Below are 27359 nucleotides of genomic sequence, written 5' to 3'. Positions count from 1 at the left end.
ACAAAGAGGAGAACATTTTTCTGCACTTACTCTGATCATTTACCATTGTTAGAAGATAGGTGTCATCAACTAAAGGCGGGTACATGCAACAGGATTATCAGGGTGATTTTGTCCCGATCTCCCCTTTGCGATCAAAGCATGGAAAGGCCCATTTGTCTGATGTCTGCAAATCCCATAGTGTCTGATTGTCCTGTGGTGTGGGGTGTGTTAAGAGTGATTTTGTTCAGTCGTAGCTGCTCCAAAGGCCTTTGAGGCCCCGTTTACACGAAAACTTTTCATCTGAAAATGCTAAAATGCAATGAAAACGCAATGAAAAAAAATCTGCGTTTACTTGGAAACGCTGAGGGACTGAAAACACTGTAGCAAGCATGCCAGGCCTGCAGGTGGTGCTACAACTGTCTTGTCCAGAAGCAGCTTCAGGGAGATCTCCACCGAAGAAGAGTGAGCCGATCATCTGGTGTGCAAAAGTGCAGTAACAGATGTACATTTTGTTGAAAGACAGTCAGCAGATACAGCAGATTGAGGAGCACAAGCACGGCACTGTAGTTTGCGACGATCGTAACAACAGTACTGTTGTCCTGTTGTATGTGCTCGCACAAGGCGGAGTGTGAAGTCGGCGTTTCCACTGAAAACGTAGGCTTACTGTTTACACGGCAACGGTGTCGGCAGAGTTTCAGAAAAATCCCACTCTGGAGGCCGTTTTCAAAATTTTGCGTTTAAGGTCGACTGAAACGCTGTGTCTGTGTAAATGTGAGGCTGAAATGCAACAAAATTTTTGCGTTTCAGCCTAAAACCGTTGTCGCGTAAACGACAGTAAGAAATTTATCTGTAACACTTGTGACGACTTTACTCACCACCAACTTGCACTGTAATGCATACAAACCACATTCCTGCCATCTCTGTAACTTTTCCCATAATTGTTTCTCTTTTTTTGTGTGTTATTTTTGAATTTAAGAGGCCAAAAACAACTATCATTGCTTCACCCATTGTCTGCCTTTTTTATTTACATCAAAGTCACGTTTTGCTTCAGTAGATTTGGAATATTGAGTGTGAAGAAGCTGATACCCTGCCAAAGAATCTTATAGTGTGTGGTGTGCTCTGGAGTGCAGACCACACACGTTAAGATCAGTAGAGAGAGATCTTGTGCAATCAGTCTTTTGTTATCAAGTGTACGGTCTCTAGATGTGTGAAGGTTTGGAGAATCCTGTAACTTGTGCCAATAACTCTATTCCCGTGAGTTGCGAAGGAAACTTTTCTTTTATTGCTACTGTCCGGGTTTATCTAAAGTAAGCATAATGAATAAAAAAATTGGGTGCACCTAGATTTTGAGCTGATGCCTTAAAAAAGTTAGGTGCGCCTTTGCAACTAATACAATATGTTAGTCTGAATCCCTGCTGTAGTTTCAGTTATGATGTTATTATGTCACCTGTTGGTTTCTGCCAATGGTGATGGTTGCCTTAATGGAAATGCTTGCTTCACCCAACTTTCTGTTGACCTGTAAGATGCCTCCTGTCATAGCTACAGTGAACCCTGACCCAAATGATGCCTAATTATAAAAAGGTGTAACCCAGCTATATTCAAAAACATTTAGGCCAACATTGTTGATTCTAACACTTCTATGTTGGCTTCTTTTAACACTGGAGATTGCCACTTGGTCAAGAAAAGCCATGGTTATGTTCAGAAGCACACTAATGCAGGAAAAGTCAGTCAAAGCCGCTCACCACTTTCCTTCACTTTCACTTTCAAGTTTTTCTACTTTCAGCTTCTTCTCTCAGCATTGTCCCCCTTGTCTCTGTCCTCCCTTCTCCCTGTCGTGCCTGTACTTATTCTCCTCCAGCTGATAATGTCCTGCAAATAGCCGAACATTGTAATTAAGGAGGATGGGCCCATGGCAGATCAGGCAGCTAATCAGCTACATAGGGCTAGGGGCCAATCAGGCTGCTCTGCGTTTACACCAGAACCAGTTTTGTCAACTATAATTGGCACCAAAGACTGGTGTAATGAAGACAAGATGTGGGCATGCAGTTAAATCTGCGGCAGGCTGGGATCAGGGAGGCGCACATAGTCTGGTTTTACCAGCGACTAACTGTTGGGCTACTGTTGGCCGTCTGCTACAAGATTGGGGTCTTTCACAGATTTCTTTGTTCCTCCCTCTGTAAATAAAAGCATGGGAAGTCACTGAGGTTTCAGCTGTTGAGTTTGTCTCATGTAAGGGACTCTGAAAATATGCATGTGATAATCATGATAAATATAAAATGAAACAGATAGAAAAACACGCACATATATCTCATCTGCAAATCTAGTACAGCATTTGGTTTTAGCCTAAGACTTCTTGATCTAAGAGCTGACCCTAAAAGTTCTTGGTGAACTGAAAAAGGTTCACTGCACACTAATTGACTGAATTAGTCCTTGAAGAAGATGCCACTCGATCCGAGAACTCCCATCCACACATGTGCTAACCTTTTTAAAAGTTGGCCTGCTGTGACTTCTAGTTTGCAAGACCAAAGGGCTTCAGGGTCTTCCAGCTTCAATTAAGGCTTGCGTGTTAGGGCATTGATGGGAGTAATCATGTATTATTTATCAGAACAGCACCAGAGGCTCAGGAGAGACAAGATATCGTGAAGGATGCTAGAGGAAGTTAAAAGGAAAAGAAAGAGGAGGAGAAGATGGAGGAAAAAAACTAAGAGGAAAGTTGGATAATTAAACAAACTGCAAAGTGGTTTGTGTGCTCACTTAGCCTTTAACTTAACTTGGTGAGGTAAAGACTTGAACCGTGGTGGCTGCACCAGAGGAGCATCAGTGAGGACAGGGTGTACTCATCACACAGCTCAACGGGTTAGGTTTTTGTTCTGACGCCATCAAACATCTGGGTGTTTAACACAGATGTGAGGACATGTTTATCTTTTCAGCTGACTGGAGGTGATGAAGAACATGAAAAGTGAAGTGAGTGTGATCTGAGGACACACACTTGGGCTCTGAAAGGGCCATAGGAAGAGTTAGTTCACTCCATTATATGATATTGAAACAGAAGCCCATGGCTGAAAACATCACTGCTTTCTTTTCTGAATCTCTTCTCTTTTTTTTGCCTTCTTGAGCATTTGTTGTGTTTGATCCCTTTCTCTTGCTGAATATACTAGTTTTTAGGGATGGGTACTTTTCACATTTTAAATAATACAGTGCTGATTCCAGGTACCTGGCAATCGTTATCAGTGCTCAATGGTACCAATTTTTGGTATTTTTGTGTGTATTTATGTGGAAATAAATATATATGTATTTTAATAAGGAAATCTCAAAGTTTTTCAATTTAACATATTTATTTCTCAAAATATAAATTTACAATAATGTGTCAAGTCAAACATGGAAAATCTACTCTTTCATTCCCGAACAGTCACAAGGATGTGTTTAGGTACCTAAACATGATGGTACTGTTTGATATTATGTGACTCTGTACATGGTAAAACGATAGTATTCAGTCGGTACCAATAAAAGTACCTAATTTGGTACCCATCCCTACTTGTATTAGGCTTTGAAGCAAATGGTGCAAAACTGCTGTTCCTCAAGGCTGACTTCAAAAGCCAAGAAAAAGTCATTTAGACAGATTTCTATTTTCTTTGAAGTGGGAATACAGCAGAAAAACAGTTTTTATTTACACTTAAAGGTAGATTATGCAGGGATTTTCGTTACTTGTTAGTAAACCCAAATTAAAACTGGGCTCCACCTCCTTGGCTCAGTGCCAGCAGCAGCACCAACCCACAGCCTCAGACTTTGTGACTATGTGACTATGTGAATATATTCACTAGCCTATCAACCACCGGCAACATTGTGTTTCTACGTGAGGGAGACTCGAGTTCACTGCACTGGACTTGGCATGACAGCTCAAGCTAATCATTGGGTTATTTGGCACATACCTGCTTAGCTGAAAGCCAACTCGTGTCCCTTTTCCTGAGCTGCTCTCCAAGTGCCTGAAACAGAGTGAAAGTGAAGCCAAGCTTCACCCTCATTTAGAAAAAGCTTTATCTGTTTGTTTTTATCTGTTTCACTTTGGTTGTTTTTCTTGATCCATGCTATGTCCAGTATCTAGCCGTTTGGGATAGCTTCTTCTACTTGCTAAACAACACGCAAAGTCACTTCAGACTGTGCGTTCTGTGAATGTCTGAGGTCAGCCACGCTTACTCTCTGCCCAGAAACGTCCTGATACAACCAAAACATCAACAAACAGGTTGAGGCGTGGGTTCGAGGCAGACCCAGACACTGACACACATGCACAGAAGCCCAGAAGTGAAGATTGAGTAGGATTATCCCTGTAAAAGTTGACATTTATTCTTTGGGAAACTCCTTCACTCTCTCTAAAATTTCTTAATCTCTTATTTTAGAGACAGGGAAAAAGTTTTGCCCAACTTCAAACCTGTGGACGGTTGAGTATAAAAATGCCTTCGAACTTCTTGTTGTTATTCCTTGATCTCACCAGAAGCCCCTGTCAAGAACCGGACGAATCAAGGACAACAAACACAGAAAAAGAAAAAGGAAAACAGACGAAGGGAGGCTAAAAGAGGAAGAAGGGTTTGGCAAACAGCAAGCATATGTGTTTGGCACCAGTCCACTGCCCTGTGTGTCAGTCTTGATCTGTAGGAAGGCTCTGTGTGCCAAGCAGCCAGACTAAATATCTCTTAATGAAGTCTAGTCTCCCAAAGCCCTCTCAATGAACCACCTTCTCATTTACTGTTGGAGCTATAATGAGAAAAAAAATCTGATGTTGACCAAGAGATAGAAAAAAGGACTGGTGACATTTAAGAGCTGTCTGAGCCATGATAATCTCCAGAGGACTCACTGGAGGTTTCTTTCTTTCATATAATTATGTGGAGGCCTTCACTTTCTAGCCCGGACAAATGGCATCCTGCCCAATGTGTCCAAGTTGACTGTTATGGACACTTATTGGAGCTGCTGTTAAGAATACTTGGACACTGATGGATTACACCACTGCTCAGTTCCCTCAGAGTTGTGTTTTGTTTTTCTCCCAGTTAAACGTTAGCTTTGTATGTTTTGGCGTGCCTTATGGAGATAAAATTGTGCAAAACAACACACAGGGAAATGTGTATGCCAGAGGACAAGGCGTCCAATGCAAACGTTTCCCAGACATCACAAAAGGAGCTCCCAATTTCTGTGGCCCATAGCACACTGGCAAGGGGATTGATTTGTGTCTGGGGGGTATGTGAAAACATGCAGCACATTGGCACGGCTGATTAAGGCTGGTGAGAAAGAGTATGTCGGTATGTGTGTTTTTGTCTCAGCCTGGATGTATGGGGGATTTATGTGCCAAATCCTTAGCATGCAATACATATATATGAGTGTGTGTGTGTGAAGCAGTTTCACTTCCCTCCGCAGCCCCCTCTGGTCTCCACGGAAAGTTTTCCTGCTTTTCTCCAGAGGAGCACAGATCTAATGAAAACCACCTTGTCATTAACTGGTCCCTTGAAGGACCAATGAATGGTTAACATTCCAAGCAGTGACCTGGAGTTAAAAAACCAGCCATAACTAAAACCTCATCTGACATTACAGTACTCTGAAGTATTGTTTCGTTTTTCCACTTTGGTTCTCTGAACCCCCCCTTGAAAGTTCTGGCGACCAGCCTAAAATATTAATAGCTGCCTTCTCAGATTTGTTACAGACAATGGCACTCTGTTTGTGTATGTTATTGTAACTTTTTTTTTAGTTTGAATAAAGATGAACTGAAGCTGGGCTTCAACTCGGGCTACATTTATCTTAGAACCTGGCAGCTGGCCTGAGAAGGGTTTTGTATTCTTGCGTGGGTAATTCACTGCGCAGAGTGGTTAGATTCCATTAACAACATGTCAAAAGAACACAAAACAGAGGATCGACTCAGGTGTTGATTTCATCCAAACGCTACAATACCTGATTCTCATTTAAATGCACACCACATTTTAGCCCTAGTGCTTTCATGTCAGACTGTTACCATTAGGGCCATTATCTCAATGGGACCATCACTGGTTACTCAGACTTTGGTTTTCTGGGCCAAGGACGGTACACAGTAAGAATTTAACCTTCACATGGCCAGGGTCTTTGCTTCAGAAGATGATTAGACGTCTCTTTGTCCTAATCACAGTATCCACACGGCATAACTTAAGGGGTTCTCTTTGATTTTCTTCCAGATCAAGAAAGCTTATCGACAGAAAGCCTTGACATGCCATCCAGACAAGAATCCAGACAACCCAAAAGCAGGTGAGTGAATGCGATTTTTAATCTTCAACCACAATCCATCGAAAGCACAGACCTCCGCCAGTCACAGCAGAAATAGATCAAAGTTCATTATTTGCTAATTTAATTTCTGCAGTGTTTACAGAAGGATTAGGATGTGCCATCTGATCCAGCATCCATCCAGCTTCAGCTCAGAATAAATGCTTTGGTGTAGATGTAGTGACAGCCGAGCCTGTGAACTCTGTATGAAGCCTAACCAGCTCCCCACTCTCCCGCTGGCTTTCTAGCCGGGCAGCACCAGCCAAACACAACCAGCACCACCAGAGTTTCCACGCTCCTCGGTTTTTACGAGACCTTCCTTGGGATGTCGCCAACCACCATGTCAACAATTAGACTAGGAAATCTTAATGTAGCTTTTCAACAAGAGAGAGGAAAAAAAGGCACCTTGGACAAAAGACTGATCACAAGGCATGTTTTAAGTGAGGTTTCTGTGGTTTCTGGAGGGTTTAGACAATTCCTGATTATGTCAGGGGGAAAAAAATGGGAAATTGGTGGGGTTTCAGGGGTTGAGAGGGATAACACAAAAGCAGGGGGTCGGTTTCCCAGAAATGGAAACCAAGTGGTTTGGAGGGCCTCAACACTTGAACCCGCACATGGACAGACTTGGGCTGTATCGCACGAGAGCGGAGTAAGTCTTAGGACTCCCTGCTCCTCAGGGGAAGCTTGTTTGCATGTAAGAGGTGACTGGAGGGTCATGATTCCTCCCTGACCGAAGATTCTGCTATTCCTGCTCAGCCCCCCATGTTGTGACACTCTGAGCTGCCCGGTGGGTATGGCAGGTCCCCTCAGTCAGATTTCATTCCAGACCATTATTTGCGTGTAGGTAACTTGAGTGCCTCTGCTGGCAGCAGGATCTCCAAAGCCTCCTGTTAGTGAGCACTGCCAGTCCCCGCAGGGAGTAACTCTATCTGTCCGCTTGGCCTCCCATAAGTGAATGATTAAACCTGGCCAGTTTAGTGCACCAGTGCGATACTTGTGTGATGGGATTGGATTGTAGACTCCCTGTATGCATTTTTGTCTGATTCATGACAGTGGTAATAGCAACAGTGGTCCCTCGAGATGCTCTGATTGGGAGATGGAGCACATTTATCAGAGGAAACGGGTTTCGTAAGACTTTCAGCACCTTTTAAATGAATAAACTGTCTCAGTTTGTCTCAGTTCCATCGCCCAACTTGATCTGGAAGACATCGTGCCAATCACACAATGCTTCTTTTGGCACAGCTTCTCAGCAAACATCATGCTTTCTTCATTGTCTCGGCTCCAAGATCTCTTTTTCCTCTAAATCGTTTGCATCAGGGGTCAAATTGACAGTTCTGTTTCATATATTTATGAAATAGTTACCTTTTTTGAAAGCCATTCTGCACAGAAAACATTGTTTCCTAAAGCCATAACATAAAACACGCATAATGAATAGTCCTTAATGTGCATTCAGCAGCAAAATTTCTTGCTTTCTCACTTTACCGCCTCTTTCTTCCAGCTGAGCTCTTCCACCAACTGTCCCAGGCTCTTGAAGTGTTAACTGATGCTGCTGCCAAGGTAAAAATCACTAATGCCTGCAGACATGTCATAATAAACTGAGACACAAATACACACACAACCTGACAAAAACAATCCATCCTGCTGTCTCATGCTGTTTTTCAGGCTGCCTATGATAAGATTTGTGCTGCCAAGAAACAAGCAGAAGAAAGACACAGGAAACTAGATGACAAGAGGAAGAAAATCAAACTAGGTGAGATACTTTGAATTCTAATAGTCATATAAGGAGCTTACATTTGATTTTTAATATGATACTAATCAACTGTTTTTTCCAAGATTGTTTAAAATTGAAAATGTTCTATAATGTGTCTCCTGTCACACAAATTGGTGAGCATTTTCATTTCAATAATGAGCTGTACAGCTTTTTTAGTCCAGTACTGATGTTATATTCATTGTATTGTGTATTCCTAGCTTAAATATTTTTTTAACTGTTATATACAGTCACCTTATGTAAAATGACTCCATGAAGGCTATGCAGACTTCTAACTACAGACTTGCTGCTGCTGCACGTTGCCTTTACAGACTTGGAAGCCAGAGAACGACTTGCAGAATCTCAAACCCAGGAGGAGGTGCAAATCACACGTACACTTGAAGAGGAGGTAAGACGATCAATCAATGATCAAAAGAAACCACATGAGTGATATTACAGTACCTAACCCTGCCAGGACAAGATCTAGCAGATCCACATAAACATTGTGCTTTACTGTACAGTGCTATACTATACTATACAATACTATACTATACTATACTATACTATACTATACTATACTATACTATACTATACTATACTATACTATACTATACTATACTGTTTTAAACTGTACTGTACTGTACTGTTCTATACTATACTATACTATACTATACTATACTATACTATACTATACTATACTATACTATACGATACCGTTTTATACTGTACTGTACTGTACTGTACTGTACTAAACTATACTATATTATACTATACTATACCATGCTATACTGTGCTGAACTGTACTGTATTGTACTGTACTGTACTGTACTAAACTATACCGTGCTATACCATGCTATAGTGTGCTGTATTGTACTATACTATACGATACTATATGATACTATACTATACTATACTATACTATACTATACTATACTATACTATACTATACTATACTATACTATACTATACTATACTATACTATACTATACTATACTATAGCATGCTATACTGTGCTTTATTGTACTATACTATACTACACTATACTACACTATTCTATACTGTTTTATACTGTACTACACTATACTGCACTGCATTATACTATACTGCACCATACTGTACTATACTGTGCTATACTAGACTAGACTAGACTTGACTAGACTAGACTAGACTAAACTAGACCATATAATACCATACAATACTATAACAAACCATACTTTTACATTCTATACTATAACATACCATACTATACTATACTGCATGGCATGGCACTGCACTGCACTATACTATACTACACTATGCTACCGTATGGTACTGTACTGTACCATACTGTACCATACCATACTGTACCATTTCCTACCCTACCATACCCTACTCTACTCTACTTTACTCTATTTCTCAACTGGGTATCAAAGTGCATCTGGTAAACTATGAAGCACATGCAGGTGCTTCTTTTCTGTTTTTATTTTATTTTATTTTTTTATCAAATTCCCCTTTTTGTCTGAATTCTCTGAAGACTTGGGTCAGGAACAAAGGCTTTAACAGAAAGGCTTTTTTTCACTGCCGTATCACAGTTATCAGTAAATCCATTAGGTGATATTGCATGACTTTACGCACTTTGTTGAGAAAGCCAATGATAAATAAAAATTGTGTGCATGCTTCCACTGTGAGTCATGACTTGTGCTCTGCTTAATGCATGTCAATATGTGGACCAGTGCCACAAAACAGGGAAGGAGTAAACCATTAGATGGCACTGTTCCATTCTCTGTCTCATCTTGAGGTGGAGTTGCCCCAGCAGGTTGTGTGTGTCTCCCAGAGTCAGTGCAGGAGAGTCACGATGGCTTATTTCATAAAAAGGAGAAAAGATGCATAATTTTGGGACACTGAAAACCAGTACATCTGTTGATGTGTTTACTTTTCTATATGTCTGTTTCCACCAGATCGCCCGTCTGAGGGAGGAGGGCTCCAGACAGCTTGAGGAGGAACAGAGACTCATCAGGGAGCAGATCCAGAGGGAAAGAGAGGCTCAGCAGCAGCAACAAGCAGGAGGCTACTCTCAGAGAAGTATGTCTGCTTCCAGTCCAGCTTTACCAAAACAGTTCAGCTCAGTGCTGTTCTGCCTGAATGAATCAGTCTGACCCAATGTGAGTCCTTTTTACTATCCTGAAAGCCGGAGTGAACCCCTGTGTTTCCCTACCATTATGCTGTCAGTCCAACCACAGCAGCCACCAGGCCCCCCTTGTGGTTCACCAAATATTATTCACATAACAATAACTGCATAGCATATTTGATTTTTTCTCTGCTTTATAACACTGTAAAGAAGTCTATTTTAGTCTCCAGGCGGGAAGACAACTTGGCAAAGTTACATAGGAATACCAAGCGTCATGCACACACTGGTTATCCATCAAACTTTTAACCTTTTGATAATATTTTAGATGAAAGGCTACATTCTGGAGACATAGAAATAAGAGTCTTGTATAATAAAACTATGAAAGTTTGAGTGTTTGAGTGTTAAACACTGATTCTTGGCCCTCTTTTTGCGGCTGCATAGTCAGCATGTCTTTTGAGTCTGGTACTATTTGTACAGAGTGAGGCCCCTGCAGCCCACTTCTGGATCAGCACTTTGTCTGTTAGGTCTCGAGGGGCAATCTGCAGACAATCAAACTGAAGCTAGAGCCATACATTAAGTGTGTGACAGCCCATTTCAATCCATGGTCTATCTCCAAGGGTCCCACGATGACCGTTATCTTAAATGCTATTGTTTTCTAGTTTTTTAACTGCATTGTCTCATCCCTCCCTTGTGTTGTCTTCCTCAGATTTAGGAGTGCAGAGATGCTCTAAAAGCAGTGTGTCCCCTAAACTCAAGGTAAGTCTCCCAGCAAAGAGGTTTTAGTCAGGGGATGAGATCTGGAAGATTGAGCCGGGTTGAGTTCTGCAGTTTCTGGGGACTTGCACAGGAAGAGGAGCCCGGGAGGAACTGCTCCGTTTGAGTGAAAGTGCAGGCAGAGTCTCATTGGGGATTTTGATTGAACTTTAAACATTTGTAATTCATTATTTGGAGACCACATACGCCGTCTGACCGCTGAGCGAACAGGCTGCTCTGACGCCCTTTCCTCAGGAGAAGGCGTCGTCGGGAGACCTGTAACTACGCCAAGAGAAGGCTCATTATATTTCCTCCTGGAACGGCCAAGCCTGTGCACATTAACAGACACTTGGGATGTTAGCTAATGTGTTTAGACATTAAATCTAGTCTGAAATTGATAGCTGTCTAGTGCAGAGAAGTGTATTTAACATTTGTGCATCCAGTATAAAAAAACAAACAGCAGCAGTAAGACTGACAGCATCACAGGTCATTTAAAAAGAAATATTTACTGTTTAGATTTATCTCAGAGGCTTTATTCACCAATACCAAATACATTTTTCTTCACAATCAGCTGAAATAATTAGGCTTGGCTCCACTTCCATGATTTTTCATCTGTTTATTTATTTAAACCAGGCACAAGACCACATAGCAATGTGTCAGGGTTGTTTTCTTAAACCATTGACATCACATTAGGCCAAGAAACATCTTTTTTTTTTTTTAAAGATTAATGGATACGAACATTATCGGTGGGTGCTGGAGACAGGCTCTTGGCAGGAAAAAGTACAATTCTAAATGTAATTGTTGGTAAAAGAGGCAGTGAAGACATGCAAATTCCCAGAAATCCTTCTCTTGACAGTGAGCAGAATGCTGGAGCGGTGTCAACTCTTAGTGCTGGTCATGTAACTACTACTGAGTCTGAGAAATTACATAATATCTCCTGTGAAGAATACAAGAAGTAACACAAGTGTGTAGTGATAGACTCCAAACAAATAAAATTACAAAATGTTCTTTTAGGGACACTTTTCTTAGAACTCTTTCAGCTGTAGCTTGAATTTCAAAGCAATGGTTGACACATTGCAAAATGGTAATCATGGTGAATGAAGTGAAGACAAAAAAATCATTTGTTGACCATGTGGTCGCAACACAGAGGAGACGACTGTCCGTCTTCCCGTTGCCTACAGATTGCTGTTGCACTGCCCGTCTTTGTAACGTCTCACCACTTAAGTTTCTGATGCTCTGCTGTAATCGGTGCAGTGCTAGTTTAGCAGGTGAGTCATTGGAGATTTACTGGTTCAGAGCTCAGTGTGCTAATCTTCTGCTTTTAGCTGTCTGGACCCTCGTTATGAATGGAAATTGACTGCAGGTCTCACAGGTGGTGCCTGGGTGATGTTCACACAGCTCAACAATGTTTTTCTCCTGTGTTATATTGAGGGCCAAGCCTGCGTGGCAAGCTTTGTCTCCCCATCAGCTGATTTTAATCAGTTGTGCTCTAATGATTGGACATTATCATGCACTTCTTAAATACTTAAATCTCCTCATGCTTCTCCTTTCTTTTCTTCTTTTTATTACAGTTAAAGTGGAAGTGTAGGAAAGATGACGAGACGAATGGAAGCTACACACAAGACCTTCTTTTGAGACTTCTCCAAAAGGTACACATTCTGGAAATCAACAGTGTTAGAAGACCATTAATTTTAATTGAAATCATATATAACTGTAGGTCTGTTTATCAGGTAAATGTTCCAATAATGTTCTATTTTAGGTTTTGTTTTTATTTTGGTAATACACTGATTTATTCCTTGTGACTACTGTTATAGCATTTCCCTCAATGTAACTTTCTTTATTGGCGTATTACAGCCAATGTTGTAAACTAATGACTGCTTACAGGACTTTTTGATTAGTAGACATTTTTTATCAATGTGCAACAAATATGTGGAGTTTTAAGTTAATCAAAAACAGACGTCCTAATTTAGGGATTTTTTTTATAATTTTTAAAATGATGTCTATAAATTTGCTGAATGGGTCTTATTTTCTCTTGTATAAGAATTAGCACATTCGCTTTAAAGAAAGAAATTAATCCCATTAACCTCACTGTCCAAAAGTAGAGCTCCATGGTAACGAACCTGCCTGCACAGTCCGACCATATTTGAGGTCTGCATGACATCAGCGCAGTAGATTGTTTTATTCTTCCCCTTAAACAAGGCCCATTAAGTTTTGTTGCAGTGAAAGTGCTGAGGGCAATGTTGTAGTGCCCTTTTAAAGCCATGCACGCCATTGTTTGTGCCCCTCTTACCAGGTGATTAAGCAGTGCCAAGGGAGGCATTTGGAAATGTGCTCTTCTCATGCAACCCAGAACCACCTTATGCAATGATGCGTCAGAAGGGCTGTTTAAGGGGCATAGGTTGGCCCCGAAATGAGAAATGGGGCGAGAGTCGCTGACGTCAAACTGTTCGGAAAAGGCGTTAGAGTTCTCTCCCCTGCATAAACTTAGCCAGTATGATCCCAGACAGGAGGGCTGTGTCAAAATAAACACTGTGTTGGTCCTTTTTAAATCTTTCACTTGAGGGAACACACTTCAGGAAAAAAATGTTGTTTTAGATGGCAGGCTCCAATGAGTGACAGTTAATGGTTTTGGCTAGAAGAAATAGCCTCTGCTGTGTGGGAAAGTGAGTCAAGTATGTGTCTCTGTATGCGTACGTGTTTGGACCTGTGTACTTTGGCCGTTAAAGAAAATACAACAGAATTTAAAAAAGCATGTTAATACATTTATATTCTGTGAAACAGAGACCTTTTGAGAGTCTCCTTTGTCACTGTTGGCTTGCTTAGTAGTGTAGTAATCATTAGCATTCCAGGACTTTCCCGTTCCCAGAAAGCTACTTTTCACAACATAAGATTCTCAAAAGAATAATAAGTAAAAACCCTTATGGCTGCTCATCTGAGTTCTTAGCCTTTCTCATCTTCTCCTCATCATTCTGGGACAGACATCAGGGAATGCCTGAAATACTCTTTGCTTTGCTCCCCTCTTTAGCCAACTTTCCCTCCCTGTTCAGATCTGCAGGAGTTGGCTGGGAGGAACATCCAATTAAAGTCTCCACACAAAAGATACAGTTTACCAAATATTGCCACTACACAAGGAGTCTCCGTTGAGAACTGGCATGGGGGTAACACTCTTTTTGCCAGTTCCCAAAAACACAAAGCCAATCATTAAAGATTAGCTTCAGTCATCAAACACATATTGAGTCCTAACCTAAGGTCCAGAGGTCTGTTATTCTCCCTGTTGTTTTGATTTTTTTTAGTCTGCACATGCTTTGAGTTTTCATGCTTATTAGTTGTACTGTGAAAGGAAATACTAATTTGAATGTTCTGCATGTCTCCTTTTCCTCCCTTCCTCCTTTTTCTTTTATTCTCTGATTCCTTCCCTCTAGTATGGAGATGTTTTAAACCTGATTGTCTCCAGTAAGAAGAAAGGAAGTGCTGTGGTTGAATTTGCAACCGTGAGAGCAGCTGTAAGTACCTCACTGTCCCCCAGTCAGCGTTCCTCTTCCTTTTGCCTAACAATGAAAATCTTTGACAAAGCAGACATTTGCATAGACAGCATTTGTTTATCATTTAAACGTCCTGCTGTGTCCAGTCACCTGCTGAGTTTACTAAATATGACACCTCTTATAGACTTGCATGCCTTGGGACAGTTTCTGTGGCCAAAGCTAATGTTTTTGTCATTGTGGTGTGTGGAGATCTATGTGCTGATGGGAACCACTGGACGGAAGGACCCATTGTTCTACATTGTCTGGATCCTTAGGCTGTTTGTCGTGATGTTGTACTTTCATGTTGTGGCTTCCTCACCACGGCGTGTGGTTTCCGTCCAGCAAACATGTCTGCCTGTCTGCTGGGATCTGGGCACAGGTTCTGCGGTCTCTGCCTGGCCATGGATCCGTCCAAGTTTTGCTTTGGGTGTTGGCTCAGTTATAATTCACCTTTGTGCTTTGTTTGCATGTGTGTTTCACGTGTTTGTTATACCATACGGGCCCTGCAGAAACACCCGTATAATGCAGATTTCAGGACAAAGAGACAGTTCTTTCCTCAATGGCAGAGACATGATCAGATCTGCTAACAGATGATGTTTTATTTTTAGGAGCTTGCTGTTAAGAATGAAAGTGGCCTGAGTGAAAACCCCTTGAAGATTTCTTGGCTGGAAGGACAACCTGAGGTTATCACCACAGCAGCTCAACCAGGACAGTTCATGTCTTCACAGGTATGTTTACAACATGTTGCTCCCTTTTACCTTCCCATGAAGCATGTCAAGCATGTTAGCCCTACACTACTAGAGCTTCTCATGTGCACAGCTTCCAACACAAATACTGTTGCCTAAACACTGTCCCAGAAAAAGAGGTATGTAAACCCTCTGAGGTTTTATTTTCATATCAGTGGTGCAAATACTGCACTCCCCTCGTCTAGTCTAGAACAATGTGTTTGGTTAAGTGACCCTCAGTTTATTTGCTTTGGAGTGTTGTGATGCTGATCCGGCACCAGCTCAAGGCCACTGGTTGGCTGCTTGTTAACGGGCCTGACCTGGGAGACCCCAGGAATGCTGGGATCCACAAAGCAACATGTGATAAAGGTAGACTGGGACGAAAAACTGAATAAATGCCCAAATCATTATGTCTCTTTATTGTTGTTGAAAAATGAAGCTTTATTTTCAGGAGATCTGCCTTTTTGATTGATGAGATGTCGCGTCTTAATATTTTTCTTTCTCCTTTGAAACTTGAAAGCTGAACTTTCTGCCGGCCAAACGTTTGAAGCAGGAAACTGGAATGCTCTATTTAGAAAAAGTATCTTAAAACATCTCCTCTCTGATGTGTTTCCTGTTGTGATCTGGACATCACAGTAGTCTGTATTGTAAGCTCCATTTTTTTAATTGATTTTGCACGCCCAATATTTTGTCTTCCGCTGTCAGCACACATGAATACACCAAAGACACATTTACTCCTTTCCTGTCCAAGGATAATCACATTTCAGCTATTTCCACTGAGAATCTACAAAGTTTTTCTTTCTGGTCATTAGATTAGTATGAAGTAATGTTTTTCCCCCTACAGTGTCCATTGACTTCTCCTGTGTTGTGATCTTTACCTGTGAGGGATTACAGATCAGTAGACTTTCTGTGTCTACTTATCTCTGCCCCCAGAGCTGCTTCTGAACGGCATTTCACCCCTAAACCCAGTCCGGAGTCTCAAGGCCCCATGTCAAGGCTAGCATGTGAGACCTGAGTCTGCACACTGGGACTTGTCACACTAATCTCTTTAAATGTTATTATGGTAACCCGTCTTAGCTTACTGATATCCAAAACTGATTGCTTCATTTTTTTCCCTTTTTTTGGCCCTGCCTCAGAGAACAAAAACATTACTTTGGCCGGGTAATTTTCGCATTAGCCCTCAGCAAGAATATTTCTAAAAACATGACATAATGGGTTAACTGGTGTAGATATTAGTAATGTTGTTCCACATCTGGCCTGGGGTCAGTAGAATTGGCTAGAGGTAATAAGAAGCAAGAGCCTTGGAGGTCCTTCTCTGTCTCTGTCTTTATCTAAAATCTAAAAATTAGATTCTTCTCCTGTTGTCTACCTCTCCATCACTCCCCCACGCCGGCCAGCTGCAATCACATCTGAGCCACTTGGGTGAGGATTTGCTCCTTTGACCTCATCAGTCCAAACACAGAGCTCAGAGAGTGAGAGTCTCACTACAGGGAGCTAAGGGAAACAGACGGATGACTTCAGCCTCAGCTTCGGTTCCAGCTCTGCTGGGCTTTAGAAATGGATTCAGGGCCAATGTGAAAGACAAACAAAATTCAGGGTTCTTATTGTCAATAACCTCTGCAGGTTTCTGGATAACACGCTAAACTGAAAACAGGACAAGGATCCACACTCTACTGACAGCTACCACTTTAGTTAAGCGACATTTAAGGATCTTACAGATTTCCGTCATTGATTTGACAAAAGGACAAAATGCAGAACAAACAAAATGACAGCAAAGAGGAGAGTTCAACAGGCCCTCCGCCTTTCTGAATGTTAGAGTTTGGTATGAAGCCCAAGTAGATACTGAACAGTTCACAGAGATTTGTTCAATGTGATTTTGACAATGTTACTTTCCATTTCCTCTGTGTGACAGTCGAGAAAAGAGATATTAACTCTGATTGTGTCATTATTTTTAAGGGCTGTTAGTGGAAATATAGAGCAGAGTTTATCTTTTATGGAGTCAGGGTTATATGTCATCCTACCTTTGATAAATCATCTTTTGCTTTGCTAAAGTGTGTAAATCTTTTTTTTTTTTTGGAGGGCTTAACAAATTGGAGGCTACAATTCCACCTTGACGATTCCCCTCCAGGTTTGAGACTTTCGTAATGCTAACTGTGGCTCAGTGTGTGTGAATGTCATCACTCTCACACAGAGACACAGAGGTGACCTGTTGCACTGTTGTTTCTGCATTAACTCTGCTTGTCCAGAAAGCTGATATGACATGATTAACACTAGGCCCCTGCTGCATTCACCCAGTTTTCTCACTATGGATATTAAAAATTTCATAACGGCTAAGGGTCATGTCTTCCTCACTGTGAGGAAATGCTCCCCACGCTCCCAACGTAATCCAGACCTCTCATTTGGGAAAGGATCTAGTTTCCTCTCCTGACTGTTCTTCAGTGTTTCTTTACATTTTGACATAATAAACATTCTTATAGAGAGATTGAGAGATGGCACGTTCATAGAAGAAATGCTCAATTCAGGTTTAAAGAGGGGGTATTGTGATTCTTTTTAGTCTTTTTTTCCATCCCCCTGCTACCTTCTTTTTTTACACAGGTGGTTTAGAAAACCCTTATTTCAGCTTCTGTCTAAAAGAAAATACTTTTAGCTGCTGTCTCTTTAAGGCTTCATGCACCACATTCCCCCTTTCCCTTGATTGGCCAGCTCTAAGGAGGCCTTTCTCTCAGACCTTGGTGTTCTAGGCCTGTACCACCAACTTGTCATAAATCAGTGAAGAGATTTTTAAATGATAATGATAACTTAATCAATGCAGCAGTCTCAAGTCTCGGATCTTGTGGAGATCTTATGCATCCAGTTTTTACCTCCACCAAGGAGGTTATGTTTTTGGGAGAGTTTATCCGTTTGTCTGTGAACACCATAACTCAAAAAGTAACAAGCGGGTCTTGATGAAATTTTCAGGAAATGTTCAAAATGAGATAAAGAAGAAGTGATTAAATTTTGGAGGTGATCTGGATTACCGTCTAGATCCAGGATTTTTTTTAAAGGATTCTTCCTCATTGTGAAATAGGGCTGTTTTCACCATATGTGTATATAACTCCACCATAAATGGTCGGATTGCTTTGGAAAACAATACAACACAAGGTCACCATAATTTCTGACAGATGTAAAAGTACGATCCAGATCCTGGAAATATTCTGGATACTAAGATCTGGAATATGAAATATGTACTGGGTCATCATAATTTTCAACACTGTCTGGTAACAAATTATTGTACAAACCTGCAACTAACACCAAATTGTAGCAGACAGTCAGCTGAAAGGAAGTATAACATTAAAGTAGGACTAAAGTGTTGGTGCTTTGCTCTCTGACTGCTTTTCTAGTTTTTTATTTTTATTTTTTTGGAACAGACCATTTCATACAGTTAACAGATGGGTTCAAGAATTTCTAAAACATGTGAACATGTACGAGGTCTGGCAACATACATGTCACATACACTCAGAATGAACATCTGGTATTGTGACTTAATATCAATGTAAAAACAGTTTGAGGGCTAATACCCCCTCTTTAATGGCTCAAACAAAGTTCGTGCATTGTTTAATGAGAAACGTACATAGCTGGTACGTCAGCACATGATTCACTGTGTGTGGTTGCCTTTATGGTAACACAAAGTCAAAATAATGAATCATATCCCACCTCTTAGACAGACTTTATGTGGTAATGACGGTCTAAACATCCGTTTTGTCTTTAGCAGGCCTGGAGTTTGTGTCATCTCAGATTTAATGCCAGCATTAATCACTGTGTTGTGATTCATGGTTTATTACATAGTTTAGCTTAGCAAATTGACTGTTGTAAAGGATATAAATTTAAGTCTTATACGCCTGTTTTCTCCATCCAGAGCTGAAGAGTCATGGCATGCTTGTCACAACAAAAACCACATGCTTCAGATCAGCTATTCTAGGATTGTTTTTCCAGTCAGACAGTTTTCATGAGCTTAAAAAGTGTCCTCTCACCTAAAATAGCCTGTGTCTTTGGGAGATTCACTGTTTGTGGCCGTGCTGTTGGCATTATCCCCTTTGGCCTGACTCTCTCTTTGATTCAAGATGACAGACCTCTGGGAGTGAGACCAGCACCATTCTGTATGCATCTATCAACAAAGCAAGAAGTCGTTGGCCAATCACAGAATAGTAATAACGGAATGAGTGCTGCCTTTAGTTGTCGCTGAGCGCTTGGAGTGGGCGTCATACAAAAGAAGAAACCCATCATTAAAAATCAGGGAGGCTTGAAATCCATGATTTGGTTTTAATGATTAAAGACTGTATGAATCGCCTGCTATGAGAGGAGTATGTCCAGAGTTTATTGTGTTCCACCCAGATGCACACAATTCATCAGGTGTCAAGAGGGGGACGATCAGCTGTGGATTAGTTTAGCCCTCACTGTCTGTTACTTGATATTATGTTGTGACATGCAGCAGACAACATAAAGACTATCATTTTCACAAACCGCCCTCCTGTTTGTGAAGCCATGTGAAATCATGCAATTTATTTTAAAAGTATCTTCAAAGTCTTTCTGGAAGATGCAATTACAGTGTCTGACACCTCTTTATTAGCCAAAACAACATCTCTGATGTTTTAGTGTGTACTTGACAAAATAAATAACTCATAGGAGCTCCTCCTCTCAGTGAGATGACAGGGGTCCTCACGATACTTTTATGACACCAAAATTTCAATTCTGGGGGAAGTTAAGCGTTTCCAGATGTGATTGTGTTACTTCACAGCTCGGCCAGTGTGTGCAGTGAAGACAAGATAATTTGTCTTCAGTTACTTCCTCTTTTTTCCTCACATCAGCCATTTGGAGGGCACTTGTTTAGTCAAATGTTTTGGGATTCTTTGCACCAAGGACTCCTGTCTACAGCAAGCAAGTGTTTGTACTGGATATTGTATTAGATATAATTCCATTTTGGTATGTTACCTCGAGCAGAAAATTCATATAATATCAACTTTGGAGGTACAGTGTAAAGAAACAGGGATATTTTTGCAATATCTATGACGATGAATTTAAGCCACCATTTGTCAAGTTTTTACCATCAAAAAGTCTTTCAGTACAATTTTTTTAGCACTGAACCATTCTCTTCTTCTTTGTCTTCCAACTGATGTTGCTTGCTTGTCAGGTCTATGCTGTAGTGGAACATGGCAGAGGAAATGTTGACAGCCTCCATGAAAGGGGACGCACCCCAATGTTGATATAATAAACTTTATTTATTTATTTATTTTAAAAGTCAGTTTTTTAAATCAGGTGATTACAAGCAAATTCTAACATTTCTTACAGTATTTTACTCCATTCCAATATATTATATTATATTCCATAGACACCTTTACCACCTTGTTCCGCTATTAACCAATGACACTTTGACATGAAGAGCCTTTGTGGTTGACAAGAGCATTTACGTGTGACTGAGGAGCTTCTTTTTTGCACTTTAAAAAATTATTTTCATGAGTTAGTCTTGTGTTTGTCCATACCTTTATTTTGCCACTCTTTATGATACAGGCGTTCTTCTGAGCAGGGCAGGCCCAACAAATGAACAGATGCTGTACTACTAAATTTGTGCCTTCACACAAAATGCTGCTTGGCATGCCTGTCTAATTTAGGCTTGTGTGTCTGTCTTCCTCCAAATACTATTGTGTTGCTTGTTGTGTTGGATAATTCAAGGTTATAACTTCTCCAGACGCTGTCGACTTTAAGTGACGGACAAGGCTCATGGCTCCCACAGTGGCTGCTGACTGAAAAGCCAAATAAATATCCGTCCATCACAAAAAAGTGTGTGTACACAGTGTCAAAGATCAGATGTTGACGTGAGCACTCCCACTAACAAAACCACCAGTTTTGGAATTTGAAATATTTTCTCTTTACTCCTCCAAAATACCAAACAGTACATTTTTTATGAACAGGAAAAGTTTCTCAATAAGTTTCTGTCTTAAGATTTACAAGAAAAACCAGGCACTGTAGTCCAGTTTAAAATAGGAGATGCTAAAACACATGTACAGCACAGACGTACCCACAAACATAGCTTTTTCTGAGCAAACATACAATTCCAAATATGTTGTTCGAAGAAGGACACTTGTGGTTCGTATATTCTGTAACGTTACTCGTGGGAAACTTTGGAATTTGACAGACTCTGTGTCGTCTGCACAGTCTTTTTAACAACTGCCCGCTAAGGCATGGACTGAGGCTATGTCCTCTAAATACCTGAGGAAAGTCAACTTTGAATTTTCTCAGTTTAGCCATGCGTGCTTAAACGATCATGCATGCAAGACACTGTATGTGAGTCATGCATGTATCTCTCTGGTGTTGGGGTCTGTTTGCTCAGACTGTAGTGTTTAAACCCTCATCAGGACTTTTTGCTGCGGTAATGGATGTTTCTGGTCTTCCTCCCTCGACACCCCCTGCATATGTGGAAGTATCACGTTTCCCTTTACCACTTTCTTTCTCGTGTGCCACTCACCACAGCATCAGACTCTGATTTGCAGCTAAGAAAACAGCCTGCTCTTGCTGCTTTTTTTTCTTTTCCTCTGAGGTCTTGGACCTGTGGCCTGACTTGGTCCGCAGCCCAAACTGCCACCACGGGCTGGCTTTTATTGGAAGCAGAGCTAAGTGTTTGTTTTCACTGCATTGTTGAGAATGAGAGATGGGGGGTACCTTGCTCTACCTTTGAGTGGGGCCTCTGGGATGCGTGCGGAGGAAAAATTGCCCTGTGCACACAATAGATTGGCAAGCACGCCAAGAGCCAAGACATCGCAGCTCGAGGACCTTGGATTCCAGCCGCGGCTTTTCTTTTCTTAAACACAACACTCTTAAGTCTTAACAGCCGTTTCCAGTGCTGTGCTCTGCGGTCTTAGGGATTATTGTAGAATAAGAGGAAAGTAAAAGAAGATTAAAGTGTCCAGCTTGAGTTTAATATTTGACTGAGTTCAATGATTTACTCAAACCTGATATTCACCTCAGCAAAAGCTGCCTTCAAGAAGAACTTTATGTGTTCCTCTTTTTTAAAAACTGCTCCAAAAACCAAGACATGCATTTTTTATCTGGAAAAAAAGTTCTTTAGTCTTTTGTAAGTTTTAGTTTACTTCCAACATATAAAAGGTGTAAAGAGATCTAAAAGTCAGAAAGCTTCACCTTATGGATTTCATCCAGGGTTGAAGGGATATAGATATGTCCTTAAGATCAGCTTGAAGTCTTCTCTTCTTTGTAATTCAAATGATTTGTCAAGCTTTTCTCCCTTTGCAGTAGATGTCTTGTCTAGTTGTGAAGTTTGTCCATCACCTGCAGAACGTCGTCCAGGATCGAGGGGCCCAAGTCCAGGCTAAAGGAAAAGCCACTGTCCTCGTCCTTTTGCTGCCCAGCACTTGTGTCACAGGTGTCTGTTGAGTCTCCGTCCTTGTCTGAACTCAGGCTTCCCCATCCAGACCGGTGAGTCTGACTTGAAGGCATATTTTTCCCTCTTTGGTATTCATCCTCTTTTTCCATCTCCTCGTCTCCTTCCTCGCTGTCCAGGAGTGGCATGGAGCTGCATTTCTTCCTCTTCTGAGACATGTTGCTCTGGTGGCCTGCGCTCCAGTCTGGGCTCTCTGAACCCTCTGCTTCATCTAAGTTAAGACGTGGAGGCTTGGGTGGCGGCGAGCAGGCCATGAAGAGATTCTGCTCGCTCTGGGAACTTTGCAGAAGCAAGCTGTGGCCCATTTTTAGGAAGGAGAGGTCTCCGAAGCTGTCCGTATGGGCATCACTGCCGATATGGGAGATGTGGCGGAAATCAGCCAGTGGGAGGCTGATCATGTTGACAGACAGCACCTCCCTGCGCTTCCGGCTGGGCCAGCGTCCAGAGGACGGCTTCCTGTACAGTGATGTTCTAAGCGGCATCTTGGAAGATCAGTTTTAGATGGACTTTAATGCCTTTATAACTCCTCAAAAGTGAATCTTCTGTTCATCAGAAAATCTTTATGTGGTGGTGAAGCTTGGAAACATTCTGCCTTCTGCAACAAAACACATGCAAATTAGAAAAAGGAGGTCTGATAACAAGTTTCATTTAATCAAGACTGCACTGAATCTCATCTCGCTGGAAAATGGAGCAGGCCTGTGCCTGAGCTTGTTGTGTAATTTAGCACCAGATGTGAGTACGGTGCTTCATCAGCTAGCTTGATGTGAATCAGCAGCCATGTTTGGGGACTGCACCTGCTCTGCTTGATTTGATTTAATGCAGTTCTATAATATTTGGCTTCAGTGGTTTTTATCACAATGCTTTTACTCTTTCATCTGTAAATATTTGCTTCCCAAACCCTTTTTTTTTGCATAAGTGCAGGTGTGGTCTGCAGCCTGTCCTCTGGAGTAAATATATTAGCCTACTAAAGACTTCCAGTAAGTAAAACAAGAAAAACACAGATCCCCAAAGGGTCATTGTTTTCCTGCATGTAAGAAAATCTAGCTCTTCACATTTTGTTTTGGCAGAATGTGAGGTTTTTACCGTAACTTCTGTCACATATCAAGACTACAACATCTTAGAACACATGTTTATGATTTTGCGAAAAATACAAATAAGAAGGATGCAATTAGTTCCTTTTGCTGTGGTGAGAAAGTTATGCAGAAACTTTTGATGTGGAAGTTGAGAATGAGTTATGGTTTAAGCATTCATAACACTGCACTCTACTCTGATACATTTGAAGTTATCGCTTATAAGTTATCACTTTTGGGATGTGATTTGAGGCTTTTATGTTATTAAACTAACAACCACTGATACAACTTTAAAGGAAATCTCTCATCAGATATGAATAACACAACAATTACAGATAAACAGTTTGAAAAAGGGAGATCTTTATGCTTGCCGTGACCTGTAATCATTTTATTAAGTAAAACAGAACCCAGTTCATCAACACAGGCATGCTGATTAGATAATCTGCTAAGTGTATGTGATTTTACGGTCTCACACAGCCAAACAGCTTTGCCCACATTAGCTCTGTGTTCGTGACTTGAAACACTCACTCTGTAAATTTGTAAGCCACTACAGCAAACAGGTTTTGTTGGCCTGTAAAGGTTTTACCGGCACTTTAGTAGCAGCGGGAGATTGGAGAGCGCGGACACAACAGCATTCCTTTCCAAACATGTCAGTTTGACCAAGGAGGAGTCCTAGGATTTCAGCCATGAGTATCGTGTTCAGGAAACATTTCAAGGCCAAGTCAAAATTAAAGAAGCCCGTAAAAACACATTGGCCAAGAAACGTTTCTTAAATTATCCTCCAGCAGGCTGCCATAAATGATCCATCTTTCAGACAGATGAGGAATATGTCTGATGAAAACTCTTGCCATGGGTTAAAAGTAGCCATTTTCAGAGTTGTTCTTTATCACAGGATGTATAACAATAGAAAAGATAAAGATTGATTAGATCGTTCTTACCTGTCTTACTGAGCAAATACAGGATAGCACAATCCCCCGTATGCACACAAGTCTCTGTCAGGAAAGAGGGCAGCGTCTACCTGCACATCCTGGCAAACTCTTCCTCAACATGATCAGGCTTGTTCAACAGTTACTGAGAAGACCTGGTTGTGCAGCTTTGAGAGAAAGAAACGAGGTCACTTCAAACTGTATTTCCCCCAGCGCCATAAACAAGACAATGTTTAACATCTAGTTAAAGAATTACAAAACAAAACTCAGCTTGTCACCTTTCTTTGCGTCTCCTCAGATAAATATTTTGTCCCTCTTGTTCTCTGTTCTTCAGTGATCCTTCCCAGAGTAAACTCCCTGCTGCATTGCACACCCCTCCAGGTGTGCTGCTGGTGAAAGTCCTCTGTCAGAGATAAGCCAGGTGAGGTCAGAGTACAAGAGGTATCCAGGTGGAGGCTTTCCCTCACTTTTTTTTTTCCTTCAGGCTTTCTGTAGTTTGCTGTAATCCTCCTTTAAAACGGCTGCCAGCCTTCAGATGATATCACCCTGGCTGGAATATGAGTTGGCTTTTTAGTGATAAGTGTCACACTGAGTCCTGCTGGGTGACTGGCTGCGCCCATTATCAGCACAGAAGTGGGCGCAAAGCGGGAGCTGCAGATTTAATGGCTTTGATACAGAGAAAAGCTGACATGAGGGAGAAATGGTGTGAATGTGTTTGAGAGAGGGACAGACAGAGAGGTTAAGGTGATTGTGTTTGAGTGTGTCTGTGTGTGTCTCATAGATTGTGTGCTTGTGTCTAAAAGGAAGTCATAGTCACTGAGCAAACAGGTCAGAGGAGGGGGTTAACTGATCTCTAATCTCCATGTCATTGTTCCTCTGCTCTGCTGATTTCCTGATTTCCTGCTTACTGTCGGCTTGTCTAAAGCCCCAGAGACCAGCCCACTCCACAGGCCCTTCTGCCTGACTGGAAGCCTATAGCTCCTCTATGTAGTCACAGCACCCTATCTCACACAGACATGTACATACACGCACGCTGGATTGCACAAGTGAGATAACTTGTTGCATTTCCAATTCTCACGCCTCCAGCGTGTTGCCTTTGCCTTTGGAATGCTTTAACAAAACATTAATGGAAATTGTGTCACACTGGCAGACTTTTTTCCTGCCGTATGGAATTTGTTTGTGTTAAAACGGCAGGGTTAGAGCAGATCGCTGCTCGGCTCTTTTTAAAGCTATGCACTTTAATAACTGTGGTAATTTTTAAACCACTGCAATCCTATGTTTCAAAACAAATGTATAAAATCAGGGAACGCCATTCTGCTCTGAAGGAAGTCTCATAATCTGCTGTGTTCAAGCAGAAAAAAGGACATAGCTGTTCTCAATCTCACTGCTTCTTCTTGTTTACTAAACTGAAGCATGCATTGTGTGAAGGAAATGGACAAATGGTATCTTTCACTTTTCCTCCAGTCCTTTTAAATTGATCCAATAAACATTAGGCGTGCCGCCTGATCCTCTCCTCGGCTCAGCTCTCCAGAGCAGTCTGCAGGACCAGACACAATTACTCACGCAAATGAAATTATCATAACATTTACTCAAGACTGAAACAGAACATTTTTGAACATTTCTCTTCTGAGGAGCCCCCCTCCTTCCTGCACCTTAGACTGCAGAGCTGCTTTCATGCTAGTGGACAATGAGGGAGAAGAGCTGGTGTTTTATCCAGTATTTAGGAATGACCTCATGAGACCTGCCGTCTGACCGGAGCTGGGCTTACTCTGTAAGTTGTGTTGTCATGCTATGTAGTCTCTGGGCCCGTGCGTTTAGCCCTGGCTGGATTTGTGTGTAAGCCTCTTTTCTAAAGCTTGACCATAGTGGGCAGTGTGGTTTGATGCTGCTATGTAGGGCCTAAAATCTGGGATGCTGTGTGTTTTTGTTGTTGCAGGATAAAAAGTGTTTCCAGATATTGCTTTGACTGGCGCTAGAAGCCCAAACTGAGGCTTTGGTGGATATTCCTCTGGCTCTTTGTTGTGTGTTCTCAAGCTTCCGCTGTATCAAGGTTCTTCGAGAGCCAGCATTTAGACTGGATTTAGGACAAGAACTGTTTGATTCTTTTATATGAGAAACATTTTTTAATGACTAAAAACACAGAACACTGAAATTCACCTTGTACATTTATTTTTACTCAGTGTGAAAAAAAGGACTGAGCGGTCCATTTCTTACTTAGATTGGAATGTTTGCTATTCCATCTGTCCGTCTCTAAAACAGTTTCCACTCAGAGTCACTCTTTGCCATATCCTTTCATCATCCTAACCATTGTCGTCACTGTTTGTCTTTAAAGTTATGACTCAGTGATGAGCTTTTTGAAAGCTCTCCAACAGAAACTTGGCCGTCTGTCTGCTAACAGGAGAATGCTGACAGTCTGTTCTATGACCGCCACATGACAAAGACCTGACAGCAGTCAAAGTCCAGGTGTTATGTTATACAACACACAGTGCAGACTCATTAACACATGACAAAGCCTACAGAAGCTTCCAATCAGCAGAGTGAGGTCTCACCAGATCCAAGACGGAGGGAGTGTAGTAGGCACGTTAAGCCACAGAGATGCAGCCTAAATGCTAAAACAATGTAAAACAGCCTCGTCATTTACATGTTTACATGTTTGAGATTTTGTTGGCCTTCTAGCACTACAAAATATTAACATTTTTTAACTTTTTAATCTATTAAAATGTGAAATTCAGTGGGCAATGCTTGTTAGCATTCATGTTATGGAGTTGCAAAATCATGTTTGAATGTGTTCCCCCCCCTCTCATTCTCTTCTGTCAAAAAGACAAAACT

General features: G+C 41.3%; 2 protein-coding genes across 2 annotated transcripts in view; one reads left to right on the top strand and one right to left on the bottom strand.

The window, feature by feature from the left end:
• Nucleotides 1-27359, top strand: part of dnajc17 (DnaJ (Hsp40) homolog, subfamily C, member 17) — a 39791-nt gene that overhangs the window by 3249 nt on the left and 9183 nt on the right. The window contains exons 2-10 of the mRNA XM_074691286.1: nt 6168-6237; nt 7751-7809; nt 7915-8002; nt 8332-8408; nt 9937-10060; nt 10813-10862; nt 12431-12508; nt 14282-14362; nt 14989-15108. Coding sequence (XP_074547387.1) covers nt 6168-6237; nt 7751-7809; nt 7915-8002; nt 8332-8408; nt 9937-10060; nt 10813-10862; nt 12431-12508; nt 14282-14362; nt 14989-15108 — 747 coding nt within the window. The remainder of the gene's footprint in view (nt 1-6167; nt 6238-7750; nt 7810-7914; nt 8003-8331; nt 8409-9936; nt 10061-10812; nt 10863-12430; nt 12509-14281; nt 14363-14988; nt 15109-27359) is intronic.
• Nucleotides 22389-23016, bottom strand: LOC141806060 (cdc42 effector protein 3). The gene has a single exon (XM_074691287.1). The coding sequence runs from the start codon at nt 23014-23016 to the stop codon at nt 22399-22401; it is 618 nt and encodes a 205-aa protein (XP_074547388.1). The 3' UTR covers nt 22389-22398.

This window comes from Halichoeres trimaculatus, unplaced genomic scaffold (genome assembly GCF_033239565.1).
Source record: "Halichoeres trimaculatus isolate MK-OKI-2021-1 unplaced genomic scaffold, fHalTri1.1 fHalTri1_scaffold_17, whole genome shotgun sequence".
NCBI classification, from domain to species: Eukaryota; Metazoa; Chordata; class Actinopteri; order Labriformes; family Labridae; genus Halichoeres; species Halichoeres trimaculatus.
Note: the sequence above shows the minus strand (reverse complement) of the source record. Positions and strands in the feature narration are given on the sequence as shown.